Below are 14758 nucleotides of genomic sequence, written 5' to 3'. Positions count from 1 at the left end.
TGGTCTCTTTTTCACACGAAAAAGAGAAATAGACTCTCCTCAGCACAATTGGAGAGGCTTGTCTTTTGTCATTGCAATCTCCGATTGCTAGAACAAAAGGGTCATCCCATTGAGTCTCGCCAAGTGAATCCAGATAAGATTGATATCATGAAGTGCAAGGAGATTCCCGACATTCCTCAAGAGGAGAGAGACATCTATTCTATGCTCTATGAGGAGATCATCGCTCCAGCTCGCACTACACAATCTTCTCGAGAGGCTAGTACTAGTGGTGCACCTGCACCTCTAGAGGATGAGGCATTTGAGGACTTGGCTACCGGCAGTGACCTTGAGAGTGAGGCTGCAGAGGCAGAAGATGCAGATGAGGATGAGCATGAGGATGCAGATGAGGATGCAGATAGTAGCTAGCAGCTGCCAGTATCATTTTATTTGGACATGTTATTTAGTTTGAACTTTGGACATGTTATTTATTTTGATCTTGGATTTTGAGTCATGAGTCATGACTCATGAGTCATCACCCACGTGGTGATCCTTTTGATTTCTGTTTAGTCATCAATGATCACCCACGTGATTTGTGATATCATCATATCTTACATGTATTTTGTTTTTATTGAAATGAATTCAATGTGGTCTCTTATAAGTTATGTCAACAGTTTTTTCTTTTGTATATTTCAAGTTAAAAATATACATGTTTTTTCTATTTTGTATGAAACCTTTTTGTACCCGTTTCTTACCTTTTATGAAACGTTTCAAAACGTATGAAACCCGTTTCATACCTGCCGTTTCAGAAACGCCTGGCAACACTGGTCTCACCCACATATATCTGGCCTGATCATCTCTCCGAACGATGTGTAGAAGCGGTTGCAGCTCCTCGTTGAAAAGAACTGCCACCCCCCCTGATCCTCTACTACTGTGTACCGATCTCGTCCCTACTCTGCAAGCTGTCTCCCTTCTGTATCCTGTCACTTGTGGCATCATCTGACCAGGGGCTTGGTGAGTCTCCAAGTAGAAGACTATATCTCTATCTCTAAAGCTGTTCTCAAAGGCACCTACATCAAGTCTGAGGGATCCATTGCAGTTCCAGGCTGCCAGCTTTAATTTGGTCCCATAGGTCTCGCACCGTCATGTAGAGCGTCGCTCCACGATGACCACCCTCCCTTCTCTATAAAATGCTATCTTTCCCTTTTCTTTTGCCGCCCTAATCTCTGGCATGACTTCCTTCATATGTGCAAGTTGTGAAAGAGTAAGATCATCACCAAGAAAAATGCTTGTATTCTTTAAAGTGGGTCGCCTCTTCAAGAACTCCTCCTTCGCCTCAATAGAGGGGAAGCGAAGTATGAGAGCTCTTTCCTTTGATGTTTCCCCGTTGCCTCCGCTTTTTTTGCCCACTCTCCAGGCTTTTGCGTGTGCCGGACTGTCAATCCCCATCAACACCATAAGCTCTTTCACCTCCTCTTCAACTTTATCCCCGTCTTTAAGGCCGGTGATCCTCACATGCAAAGCACGTGTACGTCTTCGTTGTTCCTCTTCCAAAGTCATGGTAATGATTGTAGGTGTAGGAGTTGTTGTCTCCTTAACTTTACCCTTCTTGGCGACCTCTATATACTTCTCCGCTTCATCCATCTTCCTTTGAGTCTTGGTGATGACTTCCACCCATGAGGAAGTCTTTGCTTCGTGTTGCTTCTCTTCTTCCTTAATTGCCCGTACTTGTTCCTTGATAACCTTGAGCTCTTCTATCATGGATGGCTGAATTTCACCTTCTTCAAGTCCACCATTTGCCTTAGCCTCTGCAAGCTCCCTCTGAAGAGCTGAAATTACGCCTTTGAGCGTGTTGACTTCCCCGTGAAGGTCTTTGACTTCTGCTATGAGGTCCTCCTTCTCCTCTTTCCACCGCTTACCCTCATTGAATACCATTTGGAGAAAGTTGGCTTTCTCCTTCCACCATCCCTCCATCTCCGCCTTCCATTCCTTCATCTCCTTTTCCACATTTGTTATCCTCTTGTTTGTGACCATAAAGGTCGCCTTCGTCGGGTTGCGCAAGGGGGAAGCCATGGAAGAAGCGAGAGAGAGAGAGAGAGAGAGAGAGAGAGATTGCAGATCTGAAATTCAGAAAGTGCAGCCAAACCCTAAAACGCAGACGCTTGAGAGAGGGAGAGAGAGAGATGGAGGGGTCAAAAGGCGGGGTGCATGCAGGCAAGAAGGCGCACAGGCGGGGAGGAGGGGAGGGAGAGATGTTGGCACCCCGCCTTTTGACCCCTCCATCTCTCTAATGTTATTTAGGATTCTCCTACGGTCATGTAGGGAATTCGAACTATTTTTAGTTTTATCTCTATTTTCATTTTGTTGCCCCCGAAGTGGAATGTAATCACATGGATGTATCTGATTAGTCCTATAGGTCAGATGTGTCCTCTAAAGGATGTTAATATAGTTTTCTTTTCTTTCTTTCTTTCTTTCTTTCTCTCTCTCTCTCTCTCTCTCTCTCTCTCCTTCTTTCCCTCTCTCAAGCGTCTGCATTTTAGGGTTTGGTTGCACTTTCTGAATTTCCGATCTGCAATCTCTCTCTCTCTCTCTCTCTCTCGCTTCTTCCATGGCTTCCCCCTTGCGCAACCCGACGAAGGCGACCTTTATGGTCACACACAAGAGGATAACAAATGTGGAAAAGGAGATGAAGGAATGGAAGGCGGAGATGGAGGGATGGTGGAAGGAGAAAGCCAACTTTCTCCGAATGGTATCCAATGAGGGTAAGTGGTGGAAAGAGGAGGAGGAGGACCTCATAGCAGAAGTCAAAGACCTTCACGGGGAAGTCAACACGCTCAAAGGCGTAATTTCAGCTCTTCAGAGGGAGCTTGCAGAGGCTAAGGCAAATGGTGGACTTGAAGAAGGTGAAATTCAGCCATCCATGATAGAAGAGCTCAAGGTTATCAAGGAACAAGTACGGGCAATTAAGGAAGAAGAGAAGCAACACGAAGCAAAGACTTCCTCACGGGTGGAAGTCATCACCAAGACTCAAAGGAAGATGGATGAAGCGGAGAAGTGGATAGAGGTCGCCAAGAAGGGTTCCATTGCCTTCTGCTGTTCGCCTGCTTTCAGCATGCTGTCTCCATGCGCCAGTCAACCATATATTTGGCCAATTCAGCCTCTGTATGGCCAACTGCAGGGTCTGTACGACCTGCAGACCTGCCACTGTACAGCCTGCTGACCAGCGCCATACAGTACAGACCTGTACAGCTTGGTCCAGGCTTACAGTTTTGCGCACAGAATCCCTACAGGCTTGCGTGGCTGCTGTCCTTTGCAACACCTTTCTGGTGGTTGTGAGTGCAGCCTTGCTGTCTGCTCTAGGCACCCTAATCCAGAGCTCATCCATTATTCAAACAGTCGCCTGCTGCTCATAGGGCCTGCACGTGGTGCCGTCTCTTTTTTCCCTACTGTCTGGCTGCTAGTCGACAGCCCATGCAACACCACGTACACCAAGACAAACAGCCCTAAACTGAAGTGCTACCAACAGAGAAGAAACGCCTAGGGTTAAGAGTTCAAAAAGACGGGTTTCCTAGGACAATTCCGCCTGCACACATGCATACAAATCTCCCCTTTGTCCCCCTTTTCTCAGAATCCACATGCACCTTACCTGGACAGCAAAACCTGAAAAAGCACCTACTTCTTGCAAATTCAAAACGTAGATATGGTGACCAAGAGATACTTGGCTTAGGCAATCTTGATAAAAACATGACGACACACAAACCTTGTTTTTTCCCCACCTCTTTGATTAGGCTTGCTCTGATACCAACTTTGAGATCCATTCAGGATTCAATGTGATACAAAGGCACAAACAAGATTAGAGAAACCTCATAAAAGCAGTGCAAGCAAGCTCACCACACCCAACCATAGGTACGTGATTGCAAACCTCCCTCGAGCTAGGGGCTAAGGTCCACTCCCACTGGCCAAGCCAATCAGCCCTGGTACCAAAGCCTGTCCTGAGGGACCTTTGGCAAGTCCATGTGGGATCTACCATGTCCATGGCAAGAGTAAGCCTCTTGGTCCAAGTCCAAACCACAATGAGTGGATAATAACCCAAGACAAACTTATATAGTGCTTATTACTACTATAAATAGCAATCTAGTCATAAATAGCCAATAGCCTGGGATTTATTAATATTGAACCTTTGCCACCCATCCAAACATGCTTTTCCTAATCCGAGGGCTCTCCTAAACCTACTGGATTAGTCCCTAACCCCGAGGGTTAGTACTACATACATAAGAGAACATGAGCCTTTGAAGAGCTACCATACCATCGTGTTGTCCGAAACCATGTCTTGTCGAAGAAGAAAGAAACATACTATGCATTCTTATCAAGTGTCGTATCCAAACCATATGCTAACCCCCCAATGTGTTGATGAAGATCACTTCCTTCATGAAATCCAAGAACTTATCCACGATCAAACGTAGAACATGATGACTCACGATATCCCCTTTGTAGAATCCATGCAAATAATCATGTAAATGCTCATCACATGGCCAACCAATCCTTCTCAAAGGCTTGTAATTCATATCCATGTGATCACCAACATGCATCAAGTCACAAGGTTCTTTGCCCTTCAATTCACCATCAGCATTGGGCTTCACATGCACACCATTCTCAAGAACTTCATGTACAAATTCCTCAATGGCAAACAGAGTAGGTGGTCTTCAAATAAATCCACTACCATGGAGAGAAGTTCATCCTCCTCAAGCAGATGGAAACTTTAGGAAAAGGAGACTTCTTTGCTTCATCAAAACCACACCCAAGCTCAAGTGCCCCAACTCAGCAAAATCTTCATCTAAGATCCATAGCAGCATTTATACTCATATCCATTTTGGAAAAATGTCAATGAAACTATTACCTTCAAGAGCATCCAAGAATTCGGCGATCACATCATCCCCATCCTCATTGCTTAGGGGGTGTCCCACAAAATCATAGCCTTCGAGCATCTCGTCCGGACAATGGACATCCAACGTGACCTCGAAGAAAGAAACCTCACATGCCACCAAGCTCTCAAAGACATCGGAACATACCACGAGATTTGAATCCGCCGCCTTCTGAAACTTATCCCCCTCTTGTCACACACAAGGCTTCTCCTCGTGCTGGGACTCAGAGACATTATCACTATCCTACAAAGACTTTAAATCTTGCTCTACACACCTCCTGTAGCTGGCACATGTTTGTCTTCAATCTTGGCCACCAAATTAGCGTCCTCTTTCAACTTCCAATATTCACAACATAATTCTGCATAGAACTGCTCCGACCATGCTCTTGTGCACACATTTTACAAAACATGCCTCAAACTACCAAAGACCAATCGTTGCGTATCTCATCCGGTAATCGAATATACCAATCATAGATGCAAACATCTCCCAAATACAGGATGAAACGGCTCGCCCATTGTTCAACTGAATATTTCTGTAGAATCGTCCTATATTTATACATCCGCAAGAATCGCCATAAGTCATTATCACGTGAATACATCTGGAAACAATACAAGAACAAGATTGCGGCCATTGTCATACACCAAATAGTGTTACACACACACACAACCCACGTATGTGAGAGGCTTCACATCGGGTTCCCCAAAAAATGTGAGGATGCAAGGATTATTGCCAAATCCACCGTCTCGTATACATAAAAGCATCTCCGAGCATTGTGTTATGATTGTAAATATGTGAGCTCAGTTTGATAAAGTCTAAGTTCTGTCTTTACGAAAAACTCTCGTTCCCATAAAAAAGTCATTCCCTTGGTATTTTCTCCTTTTCTGGAAGCCCATAACCTTCTTGTGTTTTCTGGAGAAAACATATATTTGTGCAAAAAATATATATATATAAATGTCCGAAACAAAACAGCTTTGCAGATGCCCGCTCTAGGGCCCGGCCAATCTCTCAACGCTTGATGCACAAAAAGCACCCCCAACCAAGCGGCCCACCAACAAGCCAAGCAGCCGAACCAATACGGGCGCCAGTCACACTATCACGGGACCTCAAGTACTTCTTGAACAAGTAATCAAACTCACATACACATCAAGGAACAAAGCATAGACTTGAATTAAATTGACAAGATTAAAGCATAACATAAAACATGAGATAGAGTAAACATCATCCTCAACACACTATTGGGTACAATCTGCCCCCTCATGCGTACAACTCCACTTTCACAATGTATTTTGAGAATTGTATTCAAAATATAGCCCAAGGAGCTAATAATAGTTGTGCGTACAAAATAGGGCTTTGTTTTTTCACTTTTACAAAAATAACTTAAGCACAAAAGCTTGTTCATACACTAAGTGTAAAATAACCAAAACTCCTCTAACACTAGTGCTAGTAATGTAGCAATGCCACGCACAAGCGCGCATAATATGTACAATCAGTTGGTTCATGGCCAAAAAATAACTCGTATGAAATAATAATAATCCGAGATGATATAGAAAAGAACGTTTCATATTGGGATTAATTGTTATGATAGCTTACATTTGTGAGATAGGTGATGAACAATGCGTGTGTCACACATGGAGAATCTTGTCTATATTATTATTATTTCATGAGTTATTTGTTGGCCATGAGCCAAATGATTGTACATATTATTTATGCATGCTTGTGCATAACATTGTTATATAACTAGCACGTGTGTTAGTTTTGGTTATTTTACACTTAGTGTGTGAACAAGCTTTTGTGCTCGAGTTATTTTTGTGCTTCATGTACTTGAAACTAATCCTCGTGATAACATCCTAATCTAGATAGGGTTAGAGAGCGCTGAGATTAGGGAGAAGGTCATAGGTAGGTTACAGGTAGCCAAGGCTCAATATTGTTGATAATCTATGATTACTGGCTATTTATAGCTAGATTGTTATTTATAGCTGTGTAGTCACTATATAAGTGACTTATGGGTTATTGAGATTTATTCAGTCATACTTGGCTGATGGTCTATGCTTGTATAGGACTCCTACCCATGGATATTGTGGTTCACATGCGGTCTTGCCAATAGTCCCTTAGGAGAGGTTCTAGTGGTATGGGATGCTAGGGCTGACTGGCTTGGCCTATGGGGAGTGGAACCTTAGCCCCTAGCTCGAGGGAGACTACAGATGGAATCTACGGTTGGGAGGTGTGCATGCCTGCACCCTTCTATGTTGTACTAATCTTGTGTATCAGGTGATCCCACAGGAGGGACTTACAATTGGTATCAGAGCAAGCCTGATCACAAAAGGGAGCAACCACAAGGTTTTCTGGTCTCTCTGATCTTCTTTAGCATTGCGTCAACAAGAAGTATCTCTCGGTCACCCTTGTCCATGTTTCATCTGTAAGAAGGGGCAAGTGTTTATGATTGCTTGCCTAGAGGTTGACTTCATGGATTCTATGTCAAAGAGAGAAAGAGAGGAAGAGAGAGAGAAACGTTTTGATAACACATCGTTATGTTGGTAGAAAAGCAAGAGGACCCTCCTCATGGATGAAAACCCTACTCGTTGTCCAGTAGTATCCTCTATGACATATGTGCACTAGTTTCCATAGGTGAGTAAGTGGTTGTGTTGTCTTGCTCACGTCCCAAAGGTACAACACACGAGTTATTGCACTAGGTCTATGGGGGCATGTCTAAGCTCGGTTGTGGGCCCAGAGAGCAGGTCGACCAGTGCCGTGCGTCTGACACTAGACGGCTTGATTCTATGTGGGCAGCCTAGTCTTGTAGGAGGGACTTTATACAAGAAGACAACAATCCATTTTCCCAGATATAGAGTCTAGACAAAATTTGGTATAACTTTCACCCTCACAAGCAGATGACCTTAATAAAATTTCAGAATTTAAAAGATCATGAAAACAACAAAATTACTCTGAATTTGGATAAAATAAGTTTCATATATATTCTCTACTGAAGCCTTAGTTGAGTTTACATCCAAAAATCCATGGGCACATCACCCTGGATTGCATGTGGTTCGCCATCAAGAACAAAGGAGAAACAAAGGAAAGCTTATGAGATTGATAATCTACCACCCTTATAAAAAAACCAAGACTTTGCTAAGATCACATCGACTTTGCTAAGATCACATCCAGCCTGTCAAGGTTCATGATGTGGAAGTCCAAAGCCTCTTGGTAGTCCTGAATCTTGACCTTCAGCCTAGGCACCATTCGATCCCACTCTTATACATGTGTACCCCTGTCAAGATTGACCACATAACGGTGATCACTTGCCACCGTTGATAGCTGGAGTGTCTACAGCAAACGTGAAGAAATAAATTTGTGAGTAGAGCCATTGTCAAACAGAATTCACACTTGGTGGGGATGCCTATTGAATCCTCAGCTCAGAGGTGATCATTCGGACCCACGAGTTTGACACCCTTGGCAACTACTACTATCTAGATGATAAATTTCAACAGAAGAAATCAAAAAGTCACCTTGTATTTTTGTAATATGTACGAAGGCCGTACCTCCTCAAGACTTCTCCTTGAGACAATCCCTGTAGTGATGACCAGGCTGATTGCACTTGAAGCATAGGTTGCTCTCACTTCTTTGCCACATGTTCCTCAGTAAGCGGCAGCGCATACCTTCCCTTACCTCTGGAGCGCTTCTTGGTATTGCATTGTGACAATTGGCCCTCGTCGGATGCTGCAACATGCTCCCACTTCTTGTCTCTAGAGGATTTTTGGCTCTTGCATGAGGAATCACCTGCACGCTCACCACCCCTTTTGATTGTAAGGGTATCATCGAAATTCTTGGCGTATCTGTAGATGTCATTCAATGAATGTACTTCATTCCAAAAAACAGGAATTCGAATTTTGCATTTCTTTTTCATAATCCCCTTCAAGAGACATGTTAATGTTGCAGCCACTTTGGCATAACTTCCGAGAGCCATATGTGTTGCTTTGCGTGCTTTACTTGTTCAGTCTTCTGCCGGATTGTCAAAATAGGGTTCTCCGGAACCCCTTAACAGGACATTCGAGGCTCTGAAAGAGTTGGTGACTATGGCACCTATGTTGTATTTAGTGGATCCTAGCAAGCCGTTTGTGGTCGAGATGGTGCCGTACGGGCAGCTCTTTTCCAAGATGGTCAGCCCATGGCAAGAAGCTTATTGAGGCTGAGATGCAAAATTTGCCGTTCAGAAGAAACAACTTGTGCAGTTGCTCATCACTTCACAGCCCAGATCACTCAACAATAATGTCTTTGTTCTTTCTGCTTTTTTTAGTCTGGAACTGTAAGCCATGACTTCATAAAACCAAAATCGAATTGAATAGATAAGGTTATGAAATACTGTGTCTTCATTTTCAGAGTTCTTGGGTCACAGATGAAGAATTTGGAATGGGCTTGATAGATTTAAAGCCAAGTGCGTCTCCTGCCAAACTCTCTGGTGCTGCTTCCTCAGGTGTCATTAGTACTCAGCCGGAACATACTGTTGTGGTTTATCACAATGGAGGTGATCCAGGCGATCAAGGGAGAGCTACTGTTCCAGCAGGCATGTTAATTACAGACATGGGTTCAGGAAGAGTAGATTCCACTTCACAGGTTAAAGCAGATGCAACACATATACCTGCGAAGTCTGCAAATCCCAGTTCCAAAGATCATCACATTTCATTAGCACAGGCAGCAGCTAATGCCCAGGCAGAGGCTTGTAAATCTGGTTTGCCCGCTGTTAAGCATGTGGAAGACACGCTTGCTAGAGCAGCTTCTATTGTGCAGCATAGCTCAAGTGGAGGAACAAAAGTAGATGAGAGTGGCTCTAGAGTTTCTCAAAAAGCTACCCAAGTGGAAAATGAGGTATAAATTCTATCCTTGAAATATATGTTTTGCTGAATATATTGATTAAGGATGTGAGTTCAATTTATAGTTACTTTACAGGGTCGGGCAAGGCGTACTGGTACATCAGAAACTGCTCGTCTGCTGACCAAGTCAGATGCATCAAAAGAAGAGTCTAAACTTGCAAGTAGTAACACGCCTCGGGGAAGTGGGCCCAGTTTTGCTGATAGAGATTCTGGGAATCGTGTCCAAGAAAACCTTCGTCAACGACCTGCTATTAGTGGGCTCTCAACAGTTGTCACCAATGGAATACCTAACTCGGGTGTAAGTAAGAGCTCTACTACTGCTGCAGGAGAGAAAAAAGGACCGAGTAATGAGACTGCATCTGATATCACTCTTGAGGGTAGGAAAACCCTCGACTCTAAGGCAAGTGGCGATCACGAAGCAGAGACACACGATGTGGCAGCGGTTACTACACATACTGGCCATTTACTACGTAGTAAAGACGATGCAGGTTTGAGCAAGTTGATAGAAGACCTGGGCAAGGAAAAACCGGCAAAGAGGACCAGCTTGCTTGATGAAATAGAGAGGACAACCAAACGAAGAAAAGGTGATGGCACTGAGAAAAGTGTGGAAGCTGGCGAATACCGTATTACTGATCGAGAAAAAGCACAGCAAGAACAGCGAACAGCTGAGAGGCCACGATCAGTTGAGCATGAGAAAACCTTGTACGATGAAAGGACAACATACGAGAAACCTTTAGAACGCACAGTTGAGCGGTCCAGAGAGAGAGGTAATGAGAGATCTGATCGCGACCACAGAGGGGAAAGAGCTGTAGAAAGACCAGATAGGTCACGTGATGAACATAACAATGATCGATCTCGGGATAGATCTATAGAAAGATTTGCCAGAGAGAAGTCTGTGGAGAGATTGACTGGCTTTGATAGGGCAGCTGACAGAAGCAGAGATGAGAGGTTAAAAGACGACCGAGGCAGCCGGCCAAGGTACAACGACCAGACTGCTGAGCAGCCTCATCCAGATGATCGCTTTCCCATGCAGAACTTGCCACCGCCACCACCCCTTCCTCCTAATGTTGTTCCTCAGTCTCTGCCTGCAAACAGGAGAGAGGAAGATGATGCTCGCAGAGCTGTCAGACCACCTGGAAGAACTTCTCCACGCAGAGAGGAAAAAGCTGAGAAGAGACGTTCTGAAGAGACTTCCATGGAAGACACGAAAAGGAAAGATGAAGATCTCCGGGAACGAAAGCGAGAAGACAGAGAAATACCATCTGTGAAGGTAATGTAATTCACTTAAACCCCCCCCCCCCCTTGCCTTTTGAAAACCAAGCTTCAATTTGCCCGTTAATTTGGTCGACTGCTCTTCTGCAGCCTGAAAAGGAAAGAGACCGTGACCGTGACAAAGAAAAAACCGGGCTATTGAAGGAAGAGGATACTTCTGCTGCCAATTCAAAAAGGCGCCGGCTCAAGCGCGACCATATTTCCTCAGAGATACCATCCAATTTTGGGCCCTCGCCACCGCCACCCCCTCCCCCACCCCCTCCAGCAGCAGCAGCAGCAGCAGCAGCAGTGGTGGTGGCACAACAGCAATATGATCGTGATAGGGACAGGAAAGGCTCTGTCACTCTCAGGAGTGTATACGAGGAACCTGGCTATGACAAAGGACCAAGTAGCAGCAGCAGCAGCCGGGGTCATGCTGCTGGTGGAAAGGATGCGAGTAAAGTTGCAGCAGCACGAAGAGGAGAGCATAACGAGCAGTATCCTCTCTCTTTTTTTTAATTAAAATTAATTTAAAAAAAACACACTTGCTTTTCAAAATCTACATATATATCACACGCAAGTAAATAAAATAAAATAAATGGTTTTTCCAGAGGTCGTTTTGCTCCCTTCCTTTAACTCCCCCCAAACAGAACATATGACCGTGATTGGGATGAAGAGAAGCGGCCCAGCAGAAGTGATATCAAACGTCGGCATCACCGTAAGTAGTAGAGGACGAGGACGAGGACGACGAGTACCACCGCCACCACCACATGAAGAATGACATATATATATATATATATATATATATATATATATATATTCTTTTCCATCATCAGCAAAAGCTCTATTTGTTTCCCCCCGCCCGCACCCCACCCCAAGTGTGTAGGGTATCCCTCTGGGGAAGCAATGGATTTGACAAGTGCTACTTTTAATGTATTGTTATTGTGGCTTTCAAATTTTCAAAGATCTCTGTCTCTCTCTCTCTCTCTCTCGCACGCGCGCGCACACGCGGATGCATGCACCTAGATACTACTGGCTTGCATGCACATAGATACTACTGACTGAGAGCCAACAAGGGGATCATCGGCATGTAACATGAACGTATGAACCGCTTAGGGACCAGGTTCTTGCCCTATCAGCTGTGAACTTAGTTAGATATGATCATTCATGTCCATATTTATGTATTGATAGTTCTAGGGCATCCCTATCAATTGTGTACACATGCTATTTTGGCCTCATAGAATCACTACACTCTCTCTCTCTCTCTCTCTCTCTCTCTCTTTTGGAGGCTCATGGACATATGCACGGTTCAGTTCCTAACTATGACGCTCTCACCTGCACCTGTCTTTGTAACTCCAAGGTCCGCTCATAAAGTGCTTGGGCATAAGTTACCATAATTCTTACCATTTATCATGTGACTTGCGCACAAAAAGCAATTTTGTTTTTTATTTGCTCTCATTAACAAGCAATTGGAATGTAAAAGCCATAGAAGCCACAACCAGAGCAATAACCGTATGCTCAAAAAATCGAAGAAGATATAATTGCAATCTCTAGGCAGTCTTAAAACTTTTAAAGGTACAAAGCTGTGAATAATCAAACAGCTCACAGTAGCACGTCTTAGGCAAAAAGCCAGTAGAGTTTTTTTTTTTTAAGACTATTATTATAAGGTGAGAGAAGGCACCAAAAGCAATCATTAATCTAAAGACTATTCTTTTTTAAGAAATATCACCTGAAAACTAGTTGAGTCTTAGTCACTAACCAATGTATCTTAGCCATGTTTCCTTCTTTTTAATTTTTTATGAAACCACCTTATATGGTCCATGGTTTGTACTTGGTTTCTTTTATGGTAATGAAACCCCTCTCTGTCTCTCTTCTCCTCTGTCCTCATTAACCACGTTGTAGGTTAACATGGTTTTGTCGGCCCAACATCATAAGGGGCTTTGTCATCTTATCCGCTCAAATAGGCACTTTACTTTTGTAAGACAGCTTTGGAGCATATAAAGAGGCTTATCATGCACTTAATGTCAAATAGGGGAAGTTTAGAATTATTAAAGGAATTTGCATTAGACTAGTAGTAGAGGTGGATCATTTTTCAAGTTTGCTCAAGCTAGTATGAAAGCTAGTCATTTGTATATAAGTTATTTTTGATAATAAGGAGGACATATTCATTCCCTTAAAATAGATTTTTCGTGAGTTCTCCTTCTTCTCTCTTCTTGCTTGCTTGCATTCTATTGAATCTTGCTTGCTTGCCGAATATGTTTCTTCTTGCATTAGTTTCTTCTTCTTCCCTTGTCTTTTGTGAGAGAACTATTAACTTGCTTACTTAGATGGGCACTTGACTTTTTTAAGTTGTGTTGAAATATGTATAGTGGCCGTACCTTGCACTTAATGTCAAGTAGAAAAAACCAAACCTACAGCAACAAGAACCCAAAATTCAGATTGCAAAACCCAAGGAGGACTTAGAGATGACACGCTTTCGGAGCTCCCAAGTACCTCTTAGCAACTAAAGCCACAAGAACAAGAACCCAAAATTCAACTGCAAAACCCAAGGAGGACCCATGGTTGGAAATGACAAATTGAAACAACCCTCCCACGGAATGGGATTAGGCCGAAGATGAGCAACCCTTGGAGGAGGACGTTTATGATATGCCACCACCAGAAGGCATCAGTTTACTATGGCATAAAAACATCACACGATATAATAAGGTGATCTATGCAATTGCAATCTACCATAAGCTAGTAGAGACCATGCTACAATGTATCGAATGAACATGCCACTATTGAAGGCTTATATGAAAGCTCGATGGAAAGAGTGGCGGGAAACCAATCTAGAGAACATAAGAGCGAGATTCACATGATCCACGTAGAAAAATTTCTTTACTCAGGGCACAATTCAACATCAGCCTAAATGGTGAATTCCATGGCTCCACAAGGTCCAAGTTTACAAGGACACACACAGACATGCCCCTCGCCTAAAGGATTGATCCACAATATATGCCTATACCTAGAATCTAGAGCTAGGGTGAGTACTTCGATAAGCTCCAATACAATGACTAGTAACTTTTCGAAGTTGCCATCATTACCAAGGGAGATCAAATGGATGAGGATTGGATGTAGAAGTGATGCGATTCTTTTTTATGAACATCACAATGGGGACGGGTTCTATGTGCAAAGGACCTACAAAATATTTACCTCTTTTACTTTACTTGGAAATTTTTTAGGATGTAAAGATGAACAAGGGCTAGCATATTTATTACGAGCACCCTCACTAACAACAGTTCGCATTTGACTTTGCCATTGGCCCAACTCATCAAGTATATGGATACTATAAGTGGTACCTTCCAGCCCACCATATATGAACCTTTTAGGAGTGTTTCTTGACAAAATTTTTTCCAAGCAAGGATGCTAAGAATTTTTCGATCATTTTCTATCAACCCACTCATCCAATTCAAAGCTCTCCGCAATTTGCCCACTAACCTGATGGTAACTACCTCTAAGGATGGAAGCTAGCTTAGGTAGAAAAGGAGGTGGGAGGGGGGGGAAGGGGGTGTTGTTGCTTCCTTTCTATACCACTTCATAATCCCCACCCTAGCTTTAGGTGTTTCACATTTACACATGGCCAAAGGCCTACCATTGTAATAAAGTCTGGCTCATATAAGGCGTGAGTTGTATCAAGAACATGTATTAGGTAGCCCATAAGTGCGAGTGGCTGGGAAAAGCCCACTTTTATATCTCTTCTTAATT

General features: G+C 43.4%; 1 protein-coding gene across 1 annotated transcript in view; it reads left to right on the top strand.

Annotated features, from left to right (window-relative positions):
- THO2 overlaps positions 1 to 11988 on the top strand; it is a 255820-nt gene extending 243832 nt beyond the window's left edge. Inside the window, exons 29-32 of the mRNA XM_086804632.1 lie at positions 9273 to 9758; positions 9840 to 11033; positions 11126 to 11511; positions 11665 to 11988. Of these exons, the coding sequence (XP_086660758.1) occupies positions 9273 to 9758; positions 9840 to 11033; positions 11126 to 11511; positions 11665 to 11740 (2142 nt within the window). The 3' untranslated portion in view covers positions 11741 to 11988. The remainder of the gene's footprint in view (positions 1 to 9272; positions 9759 to 9839; positions 11034 to 11125; positions 11512 to 11664) is intronic.
- The last annotated feature ends 2770 nt before the right edge of the window (positions 11989 to 14758 follow it).

This window comes from Cibotium barometz, chromosome 11 (assembly GCF_041138505.1).
Source record: "Cibotium barometz isolate CiBa-2024 chromosome 11, ASM4113850v1, whole genome shotgun sequence".
Classification (NCBI taxonomy): Eukaryota; Viridiplantae; Streptophyta; class Polypodiopsida; order Cyatheales; family Cibotiaceae; genus Cibotium; species Cibotium barometz.
Note: the sequence above shows the minus strand (reverse complement) of the source record. Positions and strands in the feature narration are given on the sequence as shown.